Source organism: Somniosus microcephalus, chromosome 9 (assembly GCF_052327205.1).
Source record: "Somniosus microcephalus isolate GS21.2 chromosome 9, FLI_Smic_1.0, whole genome shotgun sequence".
Classification (NCBI taxonomy): Eukaryota; Metazoa; Chordata; class Chondrichthyes; order Squaliformes; family Somniosidae; genus Somniosus; species Somniosus microcephalus.
The window spans coordinates 99,604,882-99,626,769 of record NC_140995.1 but is presented as its reverse complement, the minus strand read 5'-3'; the positions used below and the strand labels follow the sequence as shown (position 1 = coordinate 99,626,769).

The 21,888-nt window shown below is 48.7% G+C and overlaps 1 protein-coding gene across 3 annotated transcripts in view; it reads left to right on the top strand.

Moving 5' to 3' along the window:
• Positions 1 to 7,700: 7,700 nt before the first annotated feature.
• cimip2c (ciliary microtubule inner protein 2C) overlaps positions 7,701 to 21,888 on the top strand; it is a 127,333-nt gene continuing 113,145 nt past the window's right edge. Inside the window, exon 1 of one of the 3 annotated variants that reach the window (XM_085996219.1) lies at positions 7,701 to 8,006. In XM_085996219.1, the coding sequence (XP_085852345.1) occupies positions 7,933 to 8,006 (74 nt within the window). In that variant the 5' untranslated portion in view covers positions 7,701 to 7,932. The remainder of the gene's footprint in view (positions 8,007 to 21,888) is intronic. The other 2 variants (XM_085996218.1, XM_085996217.1) reach the window with 2 other exon arrangements.

Genomic DNA, 21,888 nt, shown 5'->3' with positions numbered 1-21,888 from the left:
AGAGAATTCATTGTGATTCTGCTTAGAGCCCAAGGGGTTAATTAATCAAATCATAATTTTCCTTCTGTCACTCTGGGGAAATATTAACTTAAAATTAAGGAACTTAAATTTAATAAAGTCCAATATCTTTAAATTTCATACTAAAGTTGTTGCTTGGCGAACGTAAACAGCTGTCAGTGGAATGGGTTAACTCCTTTGCAGGTTTTTAAGAAGGTGGAGCAAAACATTGTCAGGCACACGCAATTGCGTCACTTCACATAAATAAAAAAACTTTCCCGATCGAAAAAGACAGTTGTGCTTTCACACTTTAACTAAACATGAACAGAACAGATAAAACAAAACAAAATAACACATGCTTGCAGAAAACAGTGCTGAGCTCCACCATCATTGAGGCTGGGGATATTCATGGAGCCTCCTCCTCCTGTTAGTTGTTTAATGGTCCACCACCATTCACGACTGGATGTGGCAGGACTGCAGCGCTTTGATGGTAATGGTAGAGTGAGGGATATGCCAGGCCATGAAGTTACAGATTGTGGTGGAATACAATTCTGCTGCTGCTGATGGCCTACAGCGCCTCATGAATGCCCAGTTTTGAGCTGCTAGATCTGCTCTGAATCTATCCCATTTAGCACAGTGGTAGTGCCACACAACACAATGGAGGGTGTCCTCAGTGTGAAGACAGGACTTCGTCTCCACAATGATTGTGCGGTGGTCACTGCTACCAATACTGTCATGGACAGATGCATCTGTGACAGGTAGATTGGTGAGGATGAGGTCAAGTAGGTTTTTCCCTCATGTTGGTTCTCTCACCACCTGTCGCAGGCCCAGACTGGCAGTTATATCCTTCAGGACTTGGCCAGCTCGGTCAGTAGTGGCGCTACCAAGCCACTCTTGGTGGTATAAGACCAGAAGGCTCCAGGTTGCATTCCTAGACAGTGGTGATCTCAGTTTCAGTACTGTTGCAAACAAGGGTGCAAAAAGCCAACTAAGGTTCTTGCTGTTGGTTGCTATCCATTGACCTTTGCTGGAAGGTGCATGTTTGCATTAGATAAGGAAGGGATCAGGCTTGCTAGTGAAGGTCCCCGTGCTTAAATGGACTGTCAATACTCAGTGCCCCAAAAAGAATAACGACTTGGATGAGGTATCCGAGCATAAGTTACTGCCCTACAGAAGGAGAACATTGCAAGAAGTATAGTGGGAAGCAAATAGTCAAGGACAAAAATGCAGCATATTATGAGAGAGAAGGAAAAGAGCAATCTCATGTCAGTAATGAAATAAAGAGGGAAGTGAATCATTACAAGGGTGACAGAAAATAAGGGAAAATATATCCAAGAAAGAAAGAGATGAAAATCAATAATAAAACTCAGACAGGTACTAAATGCAATTGATAATGTCAAAATTTCTCCAAACTCCAGACTTCTGAAGATGTATGTTTAAATTTTGTACATAGGAACTTATAAACACCTATGTTTAAAGCAGAGGTTTAGTTGAAAGAAACATAGAAAATCGTGAAGCACAGAATCCTTTACTCCACAATACACTTTGTCGAGCTTGTCAACAGAGGAATTGTTGTGTATGTGCCCTTAAGAGAAGAACTGATTATATACTGCAGTACCGGCAGTGACCACCCCTGTATATAAAGCCATAGCAGGCTTCTGTATTTCAGTCTTGAATTACTCTCTGTTCAGTAAATACCTGTTTCATTGTGCTCCTGCAGTCTGAGTATTATAGATCGTCGGACACTACAGTGGCGACGGGCAGGTTTGAACTCACCTACAGCACTGCATCACCTCACGGGGATCCTTTCCCTGAAGAGAAGCTTCTTGGAGGTTAAAATCAGAATGGCGGGCGTCGACCGCGGGCAACCGCCCAGGGATCCTTCGGAGAGTTGCAGGGGAGGCTGTGGAGAGCTGGGCCTGGCTCCCCAGTCGAGGTGTTCCAGCAAGTCATGCTGGTAGCAGGTAGTGCGCTGACCCTTCCGGACTGCGGCGGGCTCGGGCTAGATCGAGCGGCTCTGCAAAGGGGCCGTGCAGCGTCGTCGGGAGGAAGGGAGAGAGAGAGGGTGGAGTGCACAGGGCGCGGTCAGTGCTCAAGAACAGGGCAGCGTGGAGAGGATAGAACGAGGGGAAGGAAAAGTGATACGCGCTGAAGCCGCGGGTCGCCGCCATTACCCTGTAGAATGCTAGGAGCAGCATGGCAGCAAGGGGAAGAAAGAAAAGCGCGGGAGGCGCCATTTTATTACATTGGGGAAGAAGGAAAAGCGCGGGAGGTGCCATTTTATTCCATTGGGGAAGAAGAAAAAGCACGGGAGGCGCCATTTTAAATCACTCAAGATGCCGAAGAGTGGCAGTATCACTGCTTTCGACAACGAGGTAGAAGACTGGACCACGTATGTGGAAAGAATTGAAGTGTACCGCAAGGCAAATGAGGTGGCCGATGGAAAGAAGGCATCGGTATTATTAAATTTGATGGGCGCGAGAACGTACGGCCTATTGCGGAATTTAATTACCCCAGCTAAACCAATGGAGAAAAGTTTTGAAGAGATTGTTAATATCTTACAGGAACACCTAAACCCTACACCGCTGCTGATAGCAGAAAGATTCAAGTCCCATAAAAGAAACCAGCACAAAGATGAGAGCAATGCTGACTATCTTACGGAACTACGCAAGTTATCGAAGCACTGCCAGTTCGGAGCAGGACTGGCAGACACCTTGCGGGATAGGTTTGTCTGTGGGCTCCAGAGTGAAGGAACCCAGAAACGACTACTTTCGGAAAAGGACCTGACGTTAGAACAGGCTTTCAGCGTGGCAGTATCCTATGAAGCAACAGCACAGGGAGCTGCGGAAATACAACAGAAACCACAGGAATACAGCGCTAATGAAATGGCGTATGGAGCAGAAAAGTGCTATCGCTGCGGCAGAACAACCCATGATCAGAAGGACTGCTGGGTTAAGGACAAAGTATGCAGGCAATGTGGGAAAATGGGACACATAGCAAGAGTCTGCAGGTTGGGAAAGAAAACCAACACTACAAGAACTACTAAGGAAAAGTACAAGAAAGTAAAGAAATTGACAGACAGTAGTTCGGAAGATCAGGAGAGTGATAAGGACTCCGGGAGCAGGAGACTAAGTTGTCTAAAGTTACACAACGTGATCGCAAAGGAGGATCACCGAACCATTTGGGTCACCCTCATGATAGCAGGGTCCCCAGTAAAGATGGAATTGGACACAGGATCAGCCCTGTCATGAATCGACGAGACTATGAGCGGCTATTCTCACACATACCCTTGAAGGACACGTCCATTGTATTGAAGATATACACGGGGCAAAAAGTCTAACCCAGAGAAAAAATAAGGGTGCCAGTTGAATACAACGGCAAGGAAACACAGAAACTGTATCTATGTATGCTACCAGATGGAGGACCACCATTAATGGGACGTGAATGGATCCGAAAAATACAATTGGATTGGCATGCCATTCAGGCGCTAACTGTGACTGATAAAAAGGATGATGACGTCACACCTGGACGACTGTCAAAAATTCTAACTGACGCGAAAGAGGTGTTCCAACAAGGACTTGGGACTCTAAAAGGAGTAATGGCAATGATAAAAATCGAAGATAACGCAAACCCAAAATTTTTGAAGGCCAGACCGGTACCTTATGCGATCCGCCCAGCCGTTGAAGCAGAGCTGGAGAGTCTGGAGCATTCAGGTGTGCTATCCAAGGTGGACTGGAGCGAGTGGGCCACACCCATCAGTCCTGTAATGAAGAAATCATTGAGCAGCACGCCTGGGGAACCGAAGAAGGTTCGCATCTGTGGGGACTTCAAGGGAACTGTGAACCCAGTCCTGCACACAGTACAATATCCACTTCCACGGATAGAAGATATTTTCGCCTCACTATCTGGAGGGAAACGCTTTACACAGATTGATCTGGCCCAAGCGTATCTACAAATGGAGGTGGAAGAAGCGTCTCGGAAATACCTCACGATAAACACTCACAAAGGCCTTTACCAGTACAATCGACTGGTATTCGGGGTAGCATCAGCCCCGGCTATTTGGCAGAGGGCGATGGAACAAGTCCTGCAAGGGATCCCGGGGACCCAGTGTTATTTGGACGGCATCCTGGTTACGGGCGAAAATGACAGTGAACACCTTGCCAGCCTGGAGCAGGTGCTCATGAGATTACAGGAATATGGGCTACGAGCCAACCGCCCCAAATGCGAGTTCTTCAGGAGACAAATCTCGTATTGTGGCCACATGGTTGATGAGGAAGGGTTGCATAAGTCGCTGGACAAGATTGAGGCTGTAGTCAAGGCTCCAGCACCGGAAGATGTGTCGCAACTGAGGTCATTCCTCGGGTTGGTGAACTACTACCATAAGTTCTTGCCGAATTTATCCACAATTCTACACCCACTGAACGCCCTACTGCAAACTGGAGTAACATGGAAATGGAGTGATGAGTGTAAGCGTGCCTTTCAGAAATGTAAATGCCTAATCACTTCAAAAGAAGTATTGGCCCACTACAACCCAACACTACCAATTCGGTTAGCATGTGATGCATCTCCCTACGGCATCGGAGCGGTGCTGTCACACAAATTCCCTGACGGTTCAGAGAGGCCAATAGCCTTTGCATCGCGCTCGTTAACCTCAGCCGAGCGTAACTACACCCAGATTGACAGGGAGGCCCTCAGCCTGGTGTGGGGGGTGAAGAAGTTCAATCACTATCTGCACGGGCAGAAATTCACCCTACTGACTGATCATCAGCCCCTGGTCTCCATTTTTAACCCAAAGAAGGGCGTTCTGGTGATGACGGCGCAACGGCTGCAAAGATGGTCACTTTTTCTAGGGGCACATCAGTACGACATAGAGTACAAGGGTACGAAACAGCATGGAAACGCTGATGGGCTGTCGCGCCTACCGTTGCCTACGGTAGAGGAAGCACCTGCAGTGGACCCTGTTGAGATATTCCATGCGACCAAAGTCGAATGTCTACCTGTTACAAACTCAAGTATAGAGAAGGAAACCCGAAATGACCCAACACTCTCTCGGGTCTATGATTTGACGGTGAAGGGATGGCCAGCACATGGCGACTCACTGTTGCCAGCATTCTCGCCAAGGAGAGAACAGCTGTCAGTGTGCCGGGGGACCTTGATGTGTGGATCCCGAGTGGTAATTCCACCCAAGTTGAGAGATAGAGTGCTCAATGAGCTTCATGAAGGTCATCTGGGAGGGGTAAAAATGAAGAGCCTAGCCAGGGCATTTGTGTGGTGTCCGGGAATCGATAAAGAAATTGAGGATATGACCAAGAGATGCACAGGATGCCAGAAGGTCCAAAACGCTCCACCACAGGCCCCGCTACACCCATGGGAGTGGCCCTCATCTCCATGGCAACAGGTACACATTGATTTTGCTGGTCCATTTATGGACTCAATGTTCCTAATCGCTGTGGACGCCCATTCGAAATGGCCAGAGGTCATCAAAATGTCCTCCACCACCACGGAGAAAACTATTGCAGTCCTACGGACCATCTTCACCAGGAATGGCTTGCCAGAACAAATTTGCTCCGACAATGGGCCACAGTTTGTGTCAGAGGATTTCCGGAGGTTTCCGAGGAATAATGGGGTGAAACATTACACATCTGCTCCATATCATCCAGCCACAAATGGATTGGCTGAGAGGTTTGTTCAGACCTTTAAAAAGGCCATAAAGGCAATGCATAATGACGACATACCACTACAACACAAGGTGGATAATTTCTTGTTTGCTTACCGGAATGCGACACATGCAGTCACCAACCAAGCTCCAGCCATAATGTTCTTCAACCGAAGGCTAAGATGTCACCTGGATTTGCTCAAACCAAACATAAGACAAGATGTTGAGGATAAGCAATTCCAGCACATAAATGAGAAGCCAACCAGGAGCTTCAAGATAGGACAACCAGTCTTGGCCCGCGACTACCGAACAGAAAAATGGCAGCCAGGAACGTTATGCACACAGCAGGGACCACTAATGTACACAGTGGACATTGGAGAGAGCATCGTGAGACGCCATGCTGACCAGATTCTAGAGTCACAGGAACAAGCTAAACCCATACCACGAGCAGGAGCCCCTGGTAATCAACCCGAAGTACAGATTGCGTCTACCTCAGAAGCAGTGGTATTGGAAGCTGATGAACCAACCAATGACAATGAGCCAGAATCAACTCCGCCGCAAGAACAGGATACTCGAGAAAGGCGCTATCCAGTCAGGATCAGGAAGCCTCCTCAAAGACTGAACTTATGATTATTTCAGTTGATGTATATAGTACAGAGAAAATTGTAATTGTAATTAGTTATTATTTAGTTGTTAAATGAATGTTATGTACTGTTTATCTAAAAGGGGAGGAATTGTTGTGTATGTGCCTTCAAGAGAAGAACTGATTCTATACTGCAGTACCGGCAGTGACCACCCCTGTATATAAAGCCATAGCAGGCTTCTATATTTCAGTCTTGAATTACTCTCTGTTCAGTAAATACCTGTTTTATTGTTCTCCTGCAGTCTGAGTATTATTGATCCTCGGACACTGCAGGAATGGGCAGTCATACAATGGCGACGCAACAATATTATTGTGCTGCAGGTAAATAAGTTGTTAGAAACTGCATAACTCTACCTAAAATCTAACCAGAATAATCACATTTCAAAATTTGTATTGGCAGCAGATATAGTGCAGGATGAATTTACCCAGCAGCCATAAGGCAACAATTTGAGCTGAGTTTCCACTGCAGGGTGCTCCAAGAACACAGCTCCCTACGGGTGTGTACTCACCCGTAGAGCCAACGGAAGTGCCAGTTTTAGGCATGCACTGCGCATGCGCTGGAAACAGGAACTTCCGTTCTGTGAAGAAAGGGTTTGACAGGTCAAACGCCTGCGCCGGATAGGCAGCACATACGGCTGAAACTTTAGTTTATTGCACAGTTGCTTCAGTCTAGGTAAGGGAAACAGCTACGCCTGGAAAAGAAGGCGCAAGGCTTGCTTTTATCAGGCTAAGAGTTGAAGAAAGTAAAAAAACATTTTTCCACTGATTTATTATTTTAAAATACTTTAAACAAAGGTATGTTTATTTTTAGCCCCGTTAAAAACTTTAATTATTTTTTTTAAAAATTTAAATTTATGTAATTTACAGTCATTTTAAAAATGTGATTTAAAAAAAATGTATTTGAAGTTTTACTATTGTGTTTGAGCGACATTTCTTTTGATTGGAAATCAAATAGATAAACTGCATTGAAATACACTTCAGAATGATGTCGCCAGGACAAAGTGACGTCCAGTTCTTTTCGCTCTACTCTTTCTTTCAAAACCAAAACAGTCAAATACGCTTATTACAAGAATACAGGCGGGTCTTATTAGTGTGTAGTAATTATAATAATTAAACCACAGTTTTGTTGAAGTCCCCTACGCATATGTATAGCTTGCATCCATGTCAGCACATTATTTAGCAGAGAAAATAATGTTAATTGATAACTGTCCTTTTTATATTGATAAATAATATTAGGAACACACGTCTTTTATTCCGTAACTGTTTAAATGATATTTGGATTGCATAAAGAGTCTTAAAAAAACCAAGGAAATACAGGCCATGGCTATTGGAGGGGAGTGGAATTGACCAAGTGGATTATGTAAACCAGCCTTTCTAAAGTCGGGTTCAGCGGAGAATGCTTCAGGATGGGAGAAAGCTCCTTGCCTGTCCCGGCTTCACTGATGCTTCCTGTTCATGTGATGCAGTCGGGCAGCGCGGCCAGGTTGCCTGGTAACAGTTTGTTACACAGAGGACAGCTACCGCTCACAGGGCACCGGGGAAACGTTGTGTGCAAGAAAAAAAAGAAATAAAAAGCAGATAGTTTTCATTCGTTTTGGTTGGCTCTCAATATTCCCGAGGCAAACGTTGTGGAATCATGGTTTCCCGTAGTGCTGGGACCCTCATAACTGACTACAATGCGACATACATTCCTCCAGCCTTAATGCCCGGGTAAGAATAATGGTGCAGCGTGATAATATTAGATGTCAGAATTTGTATTCGGCAATTCTAATAATGACTGTAACGACTGCCAGTGTTATTGTTTACTTTATTCAGTCACAGAATCCAGTATTTGGAGATTTTCAACCACTGCAGAAATAACATAGCAACCTTAAGAGAGGTCACTACTTTTTAGGTCTGTTATAAAAGCTAAGTTTTTTTTATTATACAGATAAACAAATGTTTGGCATATTAAATTACCAAACATGTCTGTTCCAGTTCATAATGCTTCAGAAGCCACAGCTGCCCTGAGATTTCCAGAGTCATTCAGTCATTCCCAAACTCATCCAGTTTTGTCTTGAAATCGAGTCAAAGAAAGTCACACACAAATAAAATCACCCCTCCCCACATAAAAGACAAGATTCAGAGTCACTGATTGAGACTGTACTTTGCATCTGTACAAACATACATTGAATGTGCACTGTCAGGGTCTGGTTAGGATAGCAGTTGCTCAGATTTAGATTTATGGGCCTTGGTTTAGATTTATCATAGATCATAGTTTAGTTTTAGATGACATTAAATTTGTGAAGTCAGTAAGCAGGCTACACTAGTTATACATATTCACCGTTTGACCTACCAAAGATATGAATATATTCACCCTTGCCGTTCATACGGTTTCCTCCCACAGTCCAAAAGATGTGCAGGTTAGGTTGATTGGCTATGATAAATTGACCCTTAGTGTTAGGGGGATTAAATACGTGGGGATAGGGTGGGATATGTGTTGGTGTAGGGGTTAAGGGGATCGGGTGGGATATGTGTCGGTGCAGGCTCGATGGGCCGAAATGGCCTCTATCTGCATTGTGGGGATTCTGTGATTCTGTGAACATTAATAAACTTGCAGAATGGGCATATAATTGGCAAATTAATTTCAACACAGATAAATGTGAGGTATTACATTTTTGTAAGAAAAATAAGGAGGCTACATATTACATGGAAAATAAGAATCTAGCTGGGGTAGAAGAGCAAAGGGATCTCGGAGTACAAATACACAAATCATTAAAAGTAGCGATGCAGGTTAATAGGGCCATAAAATATGCAAACCAAGCACTCGGGTTTATTTCTAGAGAGATAGAATTCAAAAGTAGTGAAGTTATGCTAAACTTGTATCGAACCTTGGTTAGACCACACTTGGAGTACTGTGTACAATTGTGGTCACCATATTATAAAAAGGATATAGAGGCACTGGAGAGGGTGCAAAAAAAGATTTACAAGGATGATAAGAGAAATGCGAGGTTATACCTATTGGGAAAGAATGAACAGGCTGGGTCTCTTTGCTTTTGAAAAGAGAAGGCTGAGGGGTGACCTAATAGAGGTATTTAAAATTATGAAAGGTTTTGATAGAGTAGACACAGAGGGCTGGATTTTGATACTGGGGCGAGCTGGGGTCGTGTAATCCACATTTCGTGTTAGCCACCCGATTCTAAATCGATGTGGGAGAATGATGCGATTTTAACTTAATTGGCCAATTAAGTTCCAACGTGTGGGAACCCATGGCCAATGAGTTTTTCCAGTCTGAAAGTCGCCTCCGATGACGTCATCATTGCTGCTGCATTTAAGGTCTGCAACAAGCCTTGCTTCTTCTGCAGACTGCCAACCTTTGGCTTTTGCAGTGAGAGGCACCTGCAGGAAGAATTGCCAGCCAGAGGCCTAGGTCTGCACCCCGCTTCGATGACGTTGCCCTGCAGGCTTTAGTGGAGGGAGCAAGAGCACATAAAGAGGTGCTCTTCCCTTCTTCAGGGAGGAAGAAGCCTCCCCAGCAAACCAAGGTTGTGTGGATCCAGGTGGCAGAGGAGGTCAACTCGTTGTCAGTACCCTGCAGAACCTGGCTTCAGTGCAGGAAGAGATTTCATGACCTGCGCACTGGAAAAGTGAGTATGAATTTCCCATCACCCTCAATCTGATCCCCATTGCCTCTCCTCACCAGCACTCAGCTTTAGCAATCTCTTCCTCCACATCCCACTTGACACTGACATCCATGCACCCTTACCCATTCCCCCTCTCTCTATGGTCACATTCACCTAACTATTCGACTATGCAGCTCTCACACTCCCTATCACTGTGATGCTATGAAAACAACTGACAACACACAGGGAGGGCCCTTGGTCTTGCCACCTCACTCCATCTTTGTATCCTAAGCATCTATGCTATGGATTCTCTACACTCACTCCTTCATTCTCACTCAACCTCCACTTGCCTCCCTCATTGCAGGAAAAGAGAGCTCACAATAAGAGAGAAAGAGCGAGGACAGGAGGAGGGCCACCCTCAGTAGCCCACCTCACCCCCTGGGAGGATGCGGTCCTGGAGATTGTGGGAGTGGAGGACGATGCGCAAGTGGGAGACAGACAGATGGGTACATCACAGCAAGCTGGTGACAGAATAGTTTTCCATCTCTCTCAATGACATTGCATGAGTCGCTGATAATGATTCTGAAGCTCTAACAGATGGACTTATGATCATCTGCAATGTGCATGTAACCTTGACCTCACATCTCTGACTCTTTCCTTTGCTCCCCCACAGGACCATCGCAAGCACCCATCCCCACTAGCCAGGAGGAAGAACCTGAGCTTCCAGACTCCTCAGAGAAAGCTGCAACCTCTGAGGGTGCAACGTCAGCAGAATTCAGCGCACCCAGCACCAGTGCAGACACTCACACCTTGGTGGGACCATTGCGAGATATAGTGTTGTCACCTGGTGTATCACAGCTCACAAGTGAGCATCAGCAGATTATGGAGACCGGGACAGCAGTGGAGAGTCCTAGTTGGAAGGCGCAGGACTCTGCCAGCTCGGCTCAGCTGCATGTCGACCCTCTGCCTCTGGGTCCATCCATAAGATCAGCGGTGCTGGAACTCCAGGAACAGATGCAAGAGTCTCTGGCAGGTTTTGTCTCCAGGGTCGCTGCGAGTGTGGAGCGAATGGAGGAGTCCATTGCGACATGAGCAGAGCCTTTGTGGAGTCATTGGCGCATGAATGCATCAACATGGAGGTGATAAGTCGCCAGAGTGCAGAAAACATGGTGAGTGTTCTGAATAGAATGACATCTCTTGAAGAGTGATGGGCATCTATTGAACAGAGAAACCAGACCTTCATGGAAGTCCTTCTGAGTAGGACTGCCAGTGGAGATACGGGTCCCCATGGCCCCCCTGATATGCAGCAAGGTGCTCTCAAGCCACTTGCAAGCGCTGAGGGGGACCTGACCCATGAGAGGGAAGTTGGTGGCAGACATCAAGGAAGTGGGGGCTCCTCTCCAAGCGCTCACACTTCCATGCCACTGCAGGGCCCTCGGTCAGAGCCCCACCAGAGTCCACACCCATCTGAGATCGGTGTCTCAACCCCTGCACAGCCGCAGGAGCAGCAGACTGTTGACAAGCCCTCACAGGTTCGCAACCCCAGAGGACGCCCACCAAAGGTGTCGAGACAGGAGCAGCAAGAAAGTGAGCAAGGGGCCTCCACATCTGCTGAAGCCACAGGGGAAGCACCACGTAGGAGCACGCGTAAGATAAAAATATTGCACAAATAGTCACAAGTGTAGTCACTTGGGTGAAATTTGATGTTTTATGTTAAAAAGCCATCAGATGACTACTGTAAATAAAAAATCTGATGGCTAGTGCTGTAGTTGTGGCGTGTGTCATTTCACGAATGGGACTTCCACATTGAGAGCTTAAGATTACTTGGTATATGCCTCAGTTGAGGAAGCGCTCAGTGAAGGTGGCAAGAGGGTTTTCCCAGGAGGTCATACTGGAGATGGGTGTCAGGCTCCAAACTTCCACAGCTGTGGTTATGCCTTCTAAAAGTTCCCCCAGACCTGAGACAACAAAGTCCTGCCACCTGCAAATGGTGACTGGTCAAATGTCCTATTTAATGTTGGAGCTGCAGCTAATAGTCAGCAATCCAATTGTGCTCCCGCCAGGTTTCACCGTCGTGTTTCAGAACAGGCGTGCTTCACGTTGGAAAAGGGTTAAAATCACCAAGGCCTATCAAAATGGCATTATAGAGGCAATTTAGAGCTTGTTAAGGGCCTTAATGGCCTATCCCTCCTCTTGGAGGCGGGACGGAGACGGGACCAGTAGACACAATTTAATGAAAATTGCTTGGAGGCGGGGTTGGCCCGCCAGTTTTTGCAATTTTAACCCCCCACACGCCTCCAATCCCAAACTAGAGGCCATCAATATAAGATAGCCATCAAGAAATCAAATAGGGAATTCAGAGGAACTCGTTACCACAGGGAGTGGTTGAAGTGAATAACCTAGATGCATTTAAGGGGAGGCTAGATAAGTATATGAGGTAGAAGGGAATAAAGGGTTATGATGATAGAGTTAGATGTTAGATGAAGAAAGATGGGAGGAGGCTTGAGTGGAGCATAAACTTTGGTATGGACTGGTTGGGCTGAATGATCTGTTTCTGTGCTGTATATCCAATGTAATCTTATGTAAGTACAGCACAGAAGGAGGTCACTTGGCCTATCAAGTTCATGCTGGCTCTTTCGAAAAGCAATCCAGTTAGCCCCACTCCCCAGCTCTTTCCCCATATCCCTGCAATCTTTTCTCCTTTAAGTATTTATCCAATTCCCTTTTGAAAACTACTATTGAATCTGTATCCACCACCCTATCAGGCAGTGCATTCCAAATCCTAACCGTTTTTCCTCATGTTGCTGGTTCTTCTGCCAGTTACCTTAAATCTGTGCCCTCTGGTTATCTACCCTTCAGCTACTGGAAACAGTTTCTCTTTATTTACTCTATCTAAACCCTTCATGATTTTAAATACCTCTATCAAATCTCCTCTTAGCCTTCTCTGCTCTAAGGAGAACAACCGCAGCTTCTCCAGTCTATCCACGTAACTGTAATCCTTCGTCCCTGGAACTACCCTAGTAAATCTCTTCTGTACCCTCTACAAAGCCTTTACATTTTTCCTAAAGTGTGGTGCCCAGAATTGAACGCAATTCTCCAGCTGGGACCGAACTAATGTTTTATATATAAGGTTTAGCATAACTTCCTGGCTTTTGTATGCTATATCTCTATTTATAAAGCCCAGGTACCATATACTTTATTAACTGTTTGCTAATCTGTCCTGACACCTTCAAAGATTTATGCACAAGCACCCCCAGGTCTCTCTGTTCTTGCACCCCCTTTAAAATTGCACCATTTAGCTTGTATTGTCTCTCCTCATTCTTCCTACCAAAATGTATCACCTCACACTTTTTTGCATTGAATTTCATCTGCCATGTGTCTACCCATTCCACTAGACTGTCTGGCCTAGAAATTCAGTCGCGCCACTTTTGGGGCGCTAAAGTCGGGCGGTCGCTAAAGTTAGCGCCCGCCGGAAAGTGTAGGCCACTTCGCCGAAATTCAGTAGATTTGGCCAAGGAGTTTGGGCGAGCGCTGAAACTGGCGTTGCACTCCTATCTTTAGGCGCTAAGCCGGCGGTGCGGACTGATAACGCCGAGGCCGGGCGCAGCGCAGGTGCGGTCATGTTTTGATTGACAGCAGACACCCTGACGCCGGCCAGCTCTTAAAGGGGGAAGGGTCGACTTTGTCTGCTGCCACGCCCTGGATAGTGGAACCCTGCAGCTAGGCCTCAACACTGCTGGTGGACCCAAATAGCGCCTGAAGCCATGCAGAAGGCCCGTGAACGAGCGCAGCGCTTCTCAGAGCCTGCTTTGTGGGTGCTGCTTAAGGGTTTGGAAAAGAGAAGAGAGATCTTGTGCCCGGACAGTGGCAAGAAGGCTCCCAGGAGGCAGTTCAGGAGAGCCTGGAGGGAAATCGCCCACAGGGTGTCAGCCACCAGCGATGTCCCCAGGACTGGTGACCAATGCCGCAAGAAGTACAACGACCTCACTCGGTTGGTCAAGGTGAGTAGCCTTTCCAGTGTTCTCCTCATCCTTGCATGTGCACCTCACATTATGGGCAAAGGGACCTCAAAGGCCTAATGGCCATCCCTCCTCCCGCAGCTATGGCACTGGCATGATCATCAATAGCACTTTCTGCACTTTACACACTGGCCAAGCTATTCGACCATGGGAGGCAGTGCACACAACAACAGGGCACCACACTGGCCAAGCTATTCCACCATGGGAGGCAGTGCACACAACAACAGGGCACCACACTGTACTTAGAGGCCGTCCTTTCTCTTGCAGGCCAAGCTGGCCCAGAATATGAGGAGCCGGACTGTCACCGGGGGAGGCCGTGCCCAGTTCCAGGAGCTCAGTGAGCTGGAGGAGCGCGTGGCTCGACTCATGCGTGGCCGGGTGGTTGGCCCCGTTGCTATTGGTGATGCGGACCCTGTGCTGGGCCCCAATGGTAAGGACATGACCGTTTGGACCTCTCTCGTTCCCCTTGCGCTTCAGATCTACATCCTTTGCCACTGTCCGACCAATGCGCATAATGCCACCACTCATGCCTCCCTCGCTGACGCCCTGTCCTCACTCTAAAGCTACTCTTGTGCCTTCCTGCTTTCAGCTGGTGAGGAGGAGGTCCATGAAGCTGAGAGTGCCAGTCCCTCGGAAGAGGAGGACGACGAGGACCAAGAGGAAGGCGGCACATCGGGGGAACCCTCATCCGCGCCAGGGGATGGCAATGGAGGGGACACGTCTTGCCTGGAGGAGAGCCAGGGGGAAGTGTTGCAGGGGGTTGTAGCTCCTGGGCCCAGTGGCGTCCAGGCACGCGGGAAGGGTCGGGCAGCACGGCTGCCTTCTCCCCAGAGGGGGGAAGTGTTGCAGGGGAGGGCAGTTGCTGGGCCCAGTGGCGTCCAGGCACGCGGGAAGGGTCGGGCAGCACGGCTGCCTTCTCCCCAGAGGGGGGAAGTGTTGCAGGGGAGGGCAGTTGCTGGGCCCAGTGGCGTCCAGGCACGCGGGAAGGGTCGGGCAGCTCGGCGGCCTTTTCCCCAGAGGGAGAGTCCGCCCTCCAGTCCGGAGACGGTCCTCGCCCAGGAGGTGCGCCTCCTTGATGAAATGTCTGCGGCCTCGGAGCGGCGCCACAACGAGTTCATGGGGGTTGTGGGACAGATGCCTCAGGCCATTGAGTCCCTGGCTCATAGTGTGGCCGCTTTCGGGGACTCACAGGCCAGGGGTGTCGACCAACTCGCGGCAGCACAGGCCAGGGGTGTCGACCAACTCGCGGCAGCACAGGACGCGAGTCGCAAGTTCATGAGTGGTGCCGTGCAGACACTGGCTGATCTGATGCGGGCACAGACCAGGGCAGTTCGGGCACTCACTTCTGCCACACTCGCGGTGTCACGGAAGCATCGCCAGGGCACCCGCCGCCCTGCTGCAGCACAGCGGCCTGGCCTCCACCAGATTGCTGCGCTTGCTGCAGTGCCAGCCCGGCCGAGTGCCAGTGTCTCTGGCGACCAGTGAGCGCCTGGCATCAGCCAGCTTGCCCCCATTGCTGCAGCCGCCACTGTCACTCCCCCAGCCAAGGTGCGACGAGCTGATGCAGAGACTGATGCTGCCCAGCCACAGCTGCAGCAGTCAGCAGCCGGCCCCTCCAGGGCCGGACCTCGTCTAGGCCGACCCCCAAGGGCATCTGCCGTCACGCAGTGTGCCCCTCAGGAGCCTTCCCCCAGCCTTGCCACACCCACAGGGCCCAGGTTGAGGCGGAGCAACAGGTCGGGCAGGGGCCGGAGATGCCTGCACAAGGACTCGCCCTCTCGGCACACCAAGTAGAGTGTGTTGCCAACTGTTTTTTTTATATGGGGGTGTTTGTGTTCTGGGGGGGGGGGCTTATTTTGGGAAGGCCGAAGATGAAGGCAAATGTTTTTTTATATGGGGGTGGTTGTGTTCTGGAGGGGGGGGGGCTTATTTTGGGAAGGCCGAGGATGAAGGCAAATGTTATTGACAAGTTTTGTTATTCCTCCCCAGGTTGTGGGAGTGAGATATGTTTTTGACTGTTTTTTGGGGGTCTTGTCTGTTTCTCTGTTTCATGTGGGAAGGGCCCTGAGTTTGTTAAATAAAGCTTTTTATTTATTCAGCTTGTCCAGGTGTCATGTTTCAAGTGGTTGTTGCGTTAACCGGCTGAGGGCTTACGGAGCGGCTGCATTCAGGTGCGTTCATTGCCACAAGCCATTCCCTGACAGGGGGCCTAGAAGTGCCGTTCAATAAGCTGCCGGCGGACGGCCCTTGGACCTTGTGGCTCCCTCCTGGGCTGGTACTCCTCCTCCTCCTCCTCCTCATGGTCCTCCTGCTCGTCCTCCTGAGGTGGTGGTCCAACGTGAGGTGGCAGTGCCTGAGTCCTGCGGATAGCCAGGTTGTGCAGCATGCAGCAAACGACGATGAACTGGGAGACTCTATCCGGCGAATACTGTAGAGATCCGCCGGAACGATCCAGGCAGCGGAACCGTTGCTTGAGGACGCCAATCGTTTGCTCTATGATGTTCCTTGTGGCTTGATGGCTTTCGTTGTATGCCTCCTCCGCAGGGGCCCTGGGCGCGCGGAGCGGGGTCATGAGCCATGTACACAAAGGGTAGCCCTTGTCCCCAATAAGCCATCCCCTTGGTGGAGGCTGTGCCTCGAACATGTCAGCCACAGTAGTCTGGCGCAGGATAAATGCATCGTGGCTGCTTCCTGGAAAGTGGGCATTGACAGCTAGGATGCGCTGCCTGTGGTCACACACCAGCTGTACATTGAGGGAATGGTAGCCCTTCCGGTTGCGGTAATCCTTGGCATTGTCGATAGGTGCCCGCATAGCCACATGCGTGCAGTCAATGGCGCCCTGCACCATGGGGAAGTCGGCGATCCTGGCAAATCCGACTGCACGCTGCTCCTGCCTCTCTAGGGTCATGGGGAAGGAGATGAATTGGTGTCTCCTTGCGAAAAGGGCATCAGTGACCTGCCGGATGCAGCGATGCACGGCGAACTGGGAAATGTTCGCTATGTCCCCAGCAGCGGCTTGGAATGATCCGCTTGCATAAAAGTTCAGAGCCACCGTGACCTTCACTTCCACCGACAGAGACGTCCTGCACATCAGCTGTGGACGCCGATCTCTGTGAAGCAGCTGGCAGATCTCTGCAACCACCTCCCTTCTGAAGCGCAGCCTCTTAACACAATGCGCGGCAGTCATGGTGAGATAGGACACCTGCTGCCGGTATTCCCTGAGTGGGTAAGGCCTACGTTGCCGACGCCTGATGGCCCCTCTGCGTCTAGGCATGGCTGGCCCTCTCACACAGCGTCTGCGAGCCCTTCGCACATAATGCTGGAACTGAGGGTTGGAACCCCATGCAGCCCCCATAATAAACTTGCAAACAGTGAAATCACAATGAGTGAAAGTTCCAAGCTCTGGCCAGAAGCCAAAAATACCTCTCCTATGTTGTCCCAAATCAGGAAGGTCTGTTCCTTGGTCTCTGTCCAGAAATCCAAAGCACTAAAGTCATTGCAGCAAAATGGCTGGCCTTTATAGTTCAGTGTAAGTGCCCTTTAATTAGCGCTCCCCGAGGCCCGCAGGGCCTCTGCTGCGTTCCACTTCACAGTTCTTAACAGCGCCATGCCCACATTGGGCGGGCGCCACTGAATTTCCGGTTTGGGGTGCACAAACAGCGTTGCACGACGAAATGACGTCATAAGCTGCGCGCGCAGCTGAGCGGGCGCAAACACTTTGCGCCGGCGCTAAATGTCAACTGAAGTTGGGCGTAGGCGCAGATCGGCCTGCGCCCGGGCGCTAAGTGCCTAGCGCTGGAAATCTACCCCTCTTATGGCGCTAACGGCTGGCGGACGCAACTGAATTTCTAGGCCTCTATGTCCTCTTGAAGTATATTACTATCTTCCTCACTGTTTGCTACACTTCCAAGTTTTGTGCCATCTGCAAATTTTGAAATTGTGCCCTGTACCCCCAAGTCCAAGTCATTAATGTATATCAAAAACAGCAGTGTTCCTAGCATTAAACCTTGGGGAACACAACTATATACCTCCCTCCGGTCGGAAAAACAGTTATTCACCGCAACACTGTTTTCTATCCCTTAGCCAATTAAATTGAAATTGAAGAGTTTGTCAAGTATTATAGACATAAAGCTTGGTGTGGCATTGCAGGAAACTAAAATTTTAAGTAATTCACAGTAAAAAGAGTGCTATTCATGCTTCCTCATTAATTAATACAAATAAAGCACACTTAAAATTCCAGTTATTGAAATGGCTTTTAGTTCTATTTAATGTGAAATCTCAATGGTGTCAATCTTTTATTACAACCACAATCACTATGCTGAATATTAATACAATACTGAATGTGCTGTGAGTCACCTAATATATCACATTAGATGGCTCTTTGAATGCATCTCCTGCAACTACAGCTGTTATATAGACTGTTAAGAAGCAGAGAAGGTCAAGGTGAGATTTAATAGAGGTGTTCAAAATCATCAAGTGTTTTAATAGAGTAAATAAGGAGATACTGTTTCCAGTGACAGAAGGGTCAGCAACCAGAGGACACCGATTTAGCAAGTTGTGATGATCTGGAATGCATGGCCTGAAAGGGTGGAAGCAATTTCCATGATAACTTTCAAAATTGAATTGGATAAATACTTGAAGGGGAAAAAATTGCAGGGCTCTGGGGAACGGGCAGGAGAATGGGACTAACCGAATAGCTCTTTCAAAGAATCAGCACAGGCACAATGGGCTGAATAGCCTCCTTCTGTGCTGTATCATTCTATGCTTCTATGTGGTCTGTAAAGACGTGCAGAACATGTTATTTAAAATTCAGATGATTGGATTAGTCAGGGTCCATTCATAGTGCATAGGTTCTCCTGTGAATAAGCAGCATTTACATTCTTTGTGTTTATTATCAGACTTAATTACAATATATATTTACAAGGAAGCAACCTGCCAATAATGGTGGATAAACTCTGTTGCTTTTCCCAAGATTTTCCCTGCAAAAAAAAGGTTGAGTGGATTATAAAGGCCAAAGAGCTCATTTCTGTGTCATTAAATTCATTAACACCCAGAGAAGTATGAAGTGATCACCCCTACCCCTTCCTCCCGGAATGACGATAGGGTTCCCCTGGTCCTCACCTTTCACCCCACCAGCCTCCACATGCAACGGATCATCCTCCGCCATTTCCGCTACCTCCAAAATGGTCCCACCACCAAACGCATCTTCCCCTCCCCTTTCAGCATTCCGTAGGGACCGCTCCCTCCGAGACACCCTAGTCCACTCCTCTATCACCCCCAGCACCCCTTCCCCTTCGCCTGGCACCTTCCCGTGCAAGCGCAGGAGATGTAACACCTGCCCCTATACCTCCCCCCTTCCCACTGTCCAGGGCCCCAAACACCCCTTCCAGGTGAAACAGCAATTTACTTGTATTTCTTGCAATCTAGTATACTGTATTCGCTGCTCACAATGCGGTCTCCTCTACATTGGGGAGACCAAACGCAGATTGGGTGACCGCTTTGCAGAACACCTCCGTTCAGTCCGTAAGGGTGACCCCGAGCTTCTGGTCGCCTGTCATTTTAATTCACCGCTCCATTTCCACTCGGACCTCACCGTCCTTGGCCTCTTGCATTGTTCCACGGAAGCTCAGCGTAAACTCGAGGAACAGCACCTCATCTTCCGATTAGGCACTTTGCAGCCTTCCGGACTCAATATCGAGTTCAACAATCTCAGATCATAACCTCGGCCCCGATTACATTTTTACTTATATTTTTTTTTTCCCCCACCCCTTTGTTTTGGGTTTTCCCTCCCCCCCCTTTCCTCTTTTTTTTTACATGGCAGCTGTCTCTCATTCTGCCAGTACACTTCACACCTAATCTGAGCCGTCTTTTGTCTCTCCACTAGTTCTATCACCATCTCGTCTCGTTTTGAATACCTCTTAATGTCTATTCACTTCTTTTGTTCCCTCCCCAGCCCTCCTTTCGATCTATTTCATTTCCTTTCCAGTTTTGAAGAAGGCTTTCGACCCGAAACATCGACTCTAATTTCTCTCCACGGATGTTGCCTGGCCTGCTGAGTTTTTCCAGCATTTTCTGTTGTTATTTCGGATTTCCAGCATCTGCAGTATTTTGCTATCGTACTAGTGTTTGGTTCACTGCCACACCTCTTCTAGGAATGCCTACCTTGAAGAAGTTCTGCTCTTCTCTTCGATGGGATCTCCGTTTGGCTCTTCAACCTTGTTCATCTTCATTACTTTCAGTTTCCCTTCTCGTGTTTGATCAGGTATCTGCCAAGACTCGGTTTCACAGCCACATCATTTTCCTCAGCAACTGTCTCTGATTCCAACTAAACTTCCACCCTTCGTGTTTCGGATCCACCCAGGATTACAAATATCTCCAAGATATTCATCGTTCCTCAAACTACTGCTCGCCGCGTCCTGAGATGCACGCTCAAAGCCATGCGGCGCCACATGAACACTCTCCACCTCTCTCTTCAGCAACACCGGCGCACTCTATCTCAAAGCTGTCCGGGTCCACAGTCCATTTCATCCTTTGACTCATCCGACGCTTCAACAAAAAACTTTTTTTCTTCCTTTCCGATGTCGAGGATCGCAAGCTTCATCAACTCTTGGACACCAACGCCCCTCCGGAACCTTCTTCCCCTTCACTTTCCTCTGACCCCACTTCTCACAATCACATCCCCTGCCGCGTTTTCACTATCCCCTCTGACCTTTCCCTCTCTGACCCCGAACGATCAGTTCTCAGCAAAGGCCTGAGCTTCATCCCCTTATGCCCCCACCTCAATGAATTTCGAGCTCGGCACGATGTTGAGCTCTTTTTCTGCCGCCTTCATCTCCGTGTCCACTTCTCTGGCCAGGAGTCTTCCCCCCGCACGACTGACCCTTTCTCCCGCTTTCAGAATTCCCATTCTACCTGGACCCCTCCCCCGGCCTCTTGCCCTCTCTAGATCTTTTCATCGCTAACTGCCGCTGGGACATCGGCCGTCTCCATTTCTCTGCTCCCCTCACTCACTCCAACCTACCTCCCTCTGAACTTGCAGCACTTCATTCCCTTAGATCCAACCCTGACATTGTCATTAAACCTGCTGACAAGGGTGGTGCTGTTGTTGTTTGGCGAACTGACCTCTACCTAGCGGAAGCTGAATGCCAACTCTCCGACACCTCCTCCTACCTCCACCTGGACCATGACCCCACTACTGAACATCAAACCACCATTTCCAAGACTGTCATTGACCTCATCTCCTCTGGAGATCTTCCCCCCGCGGCCACCAACCTCATAGTTCCCCAACCCCGCACAGCCCGCTTCTACCTTCTCCCCAAGATCCACAAACAGTACTGCCTTGGTAGACCCATCGTTTCAGCCTGTTCTTGCCCCACGGAACTTCTCTCTTCCTATCTCGACACTATCTTTTCTCCCCTTGTCCAGTCTCTTCCCACCTACATCCGCGACTCTTCGGACGCCCTCTGCCACTTTAACAGTTTCCAGTTTCCTGGCCCCAACCGCTTCCTTTTCACCATGGACGTACAATTCCTCTACACCTCCATCCCCCACCAGGATGGCCTGAGGGCGCTCTGCTTCTTCCTTGAACAGAGGCCCGACCAGTCCCCATCCACCACTACCTTCCTCCGCCTGGCTGAACTTGTTCTTACATTGAACAACTTCTCCTTTAACTCCACTAATTTCCTCCAAATCAAAGGTGTTGCTATGGGTACCCGCATGGGTCCTAGCTATGCCTGCCTTTTCGTGGAATATGTGGAACACTCTTTGTTCCAGTCCTACTCAGGTCCCCTCCCTCACCTTTTTTTCCGACACATTGATGACTGTATCGGTGCCGTTTCCTGCTCTCGCCCCGAACTAGACAATTTCATTCACTTTGCCTCCAATTTCCACCCTTCCCTCACCTTCACATGGTCCATCTCTGACTCTTCCCTTCCCTTCCTTGACTTCTCCGTCTCCATTTCTGGGGATAGG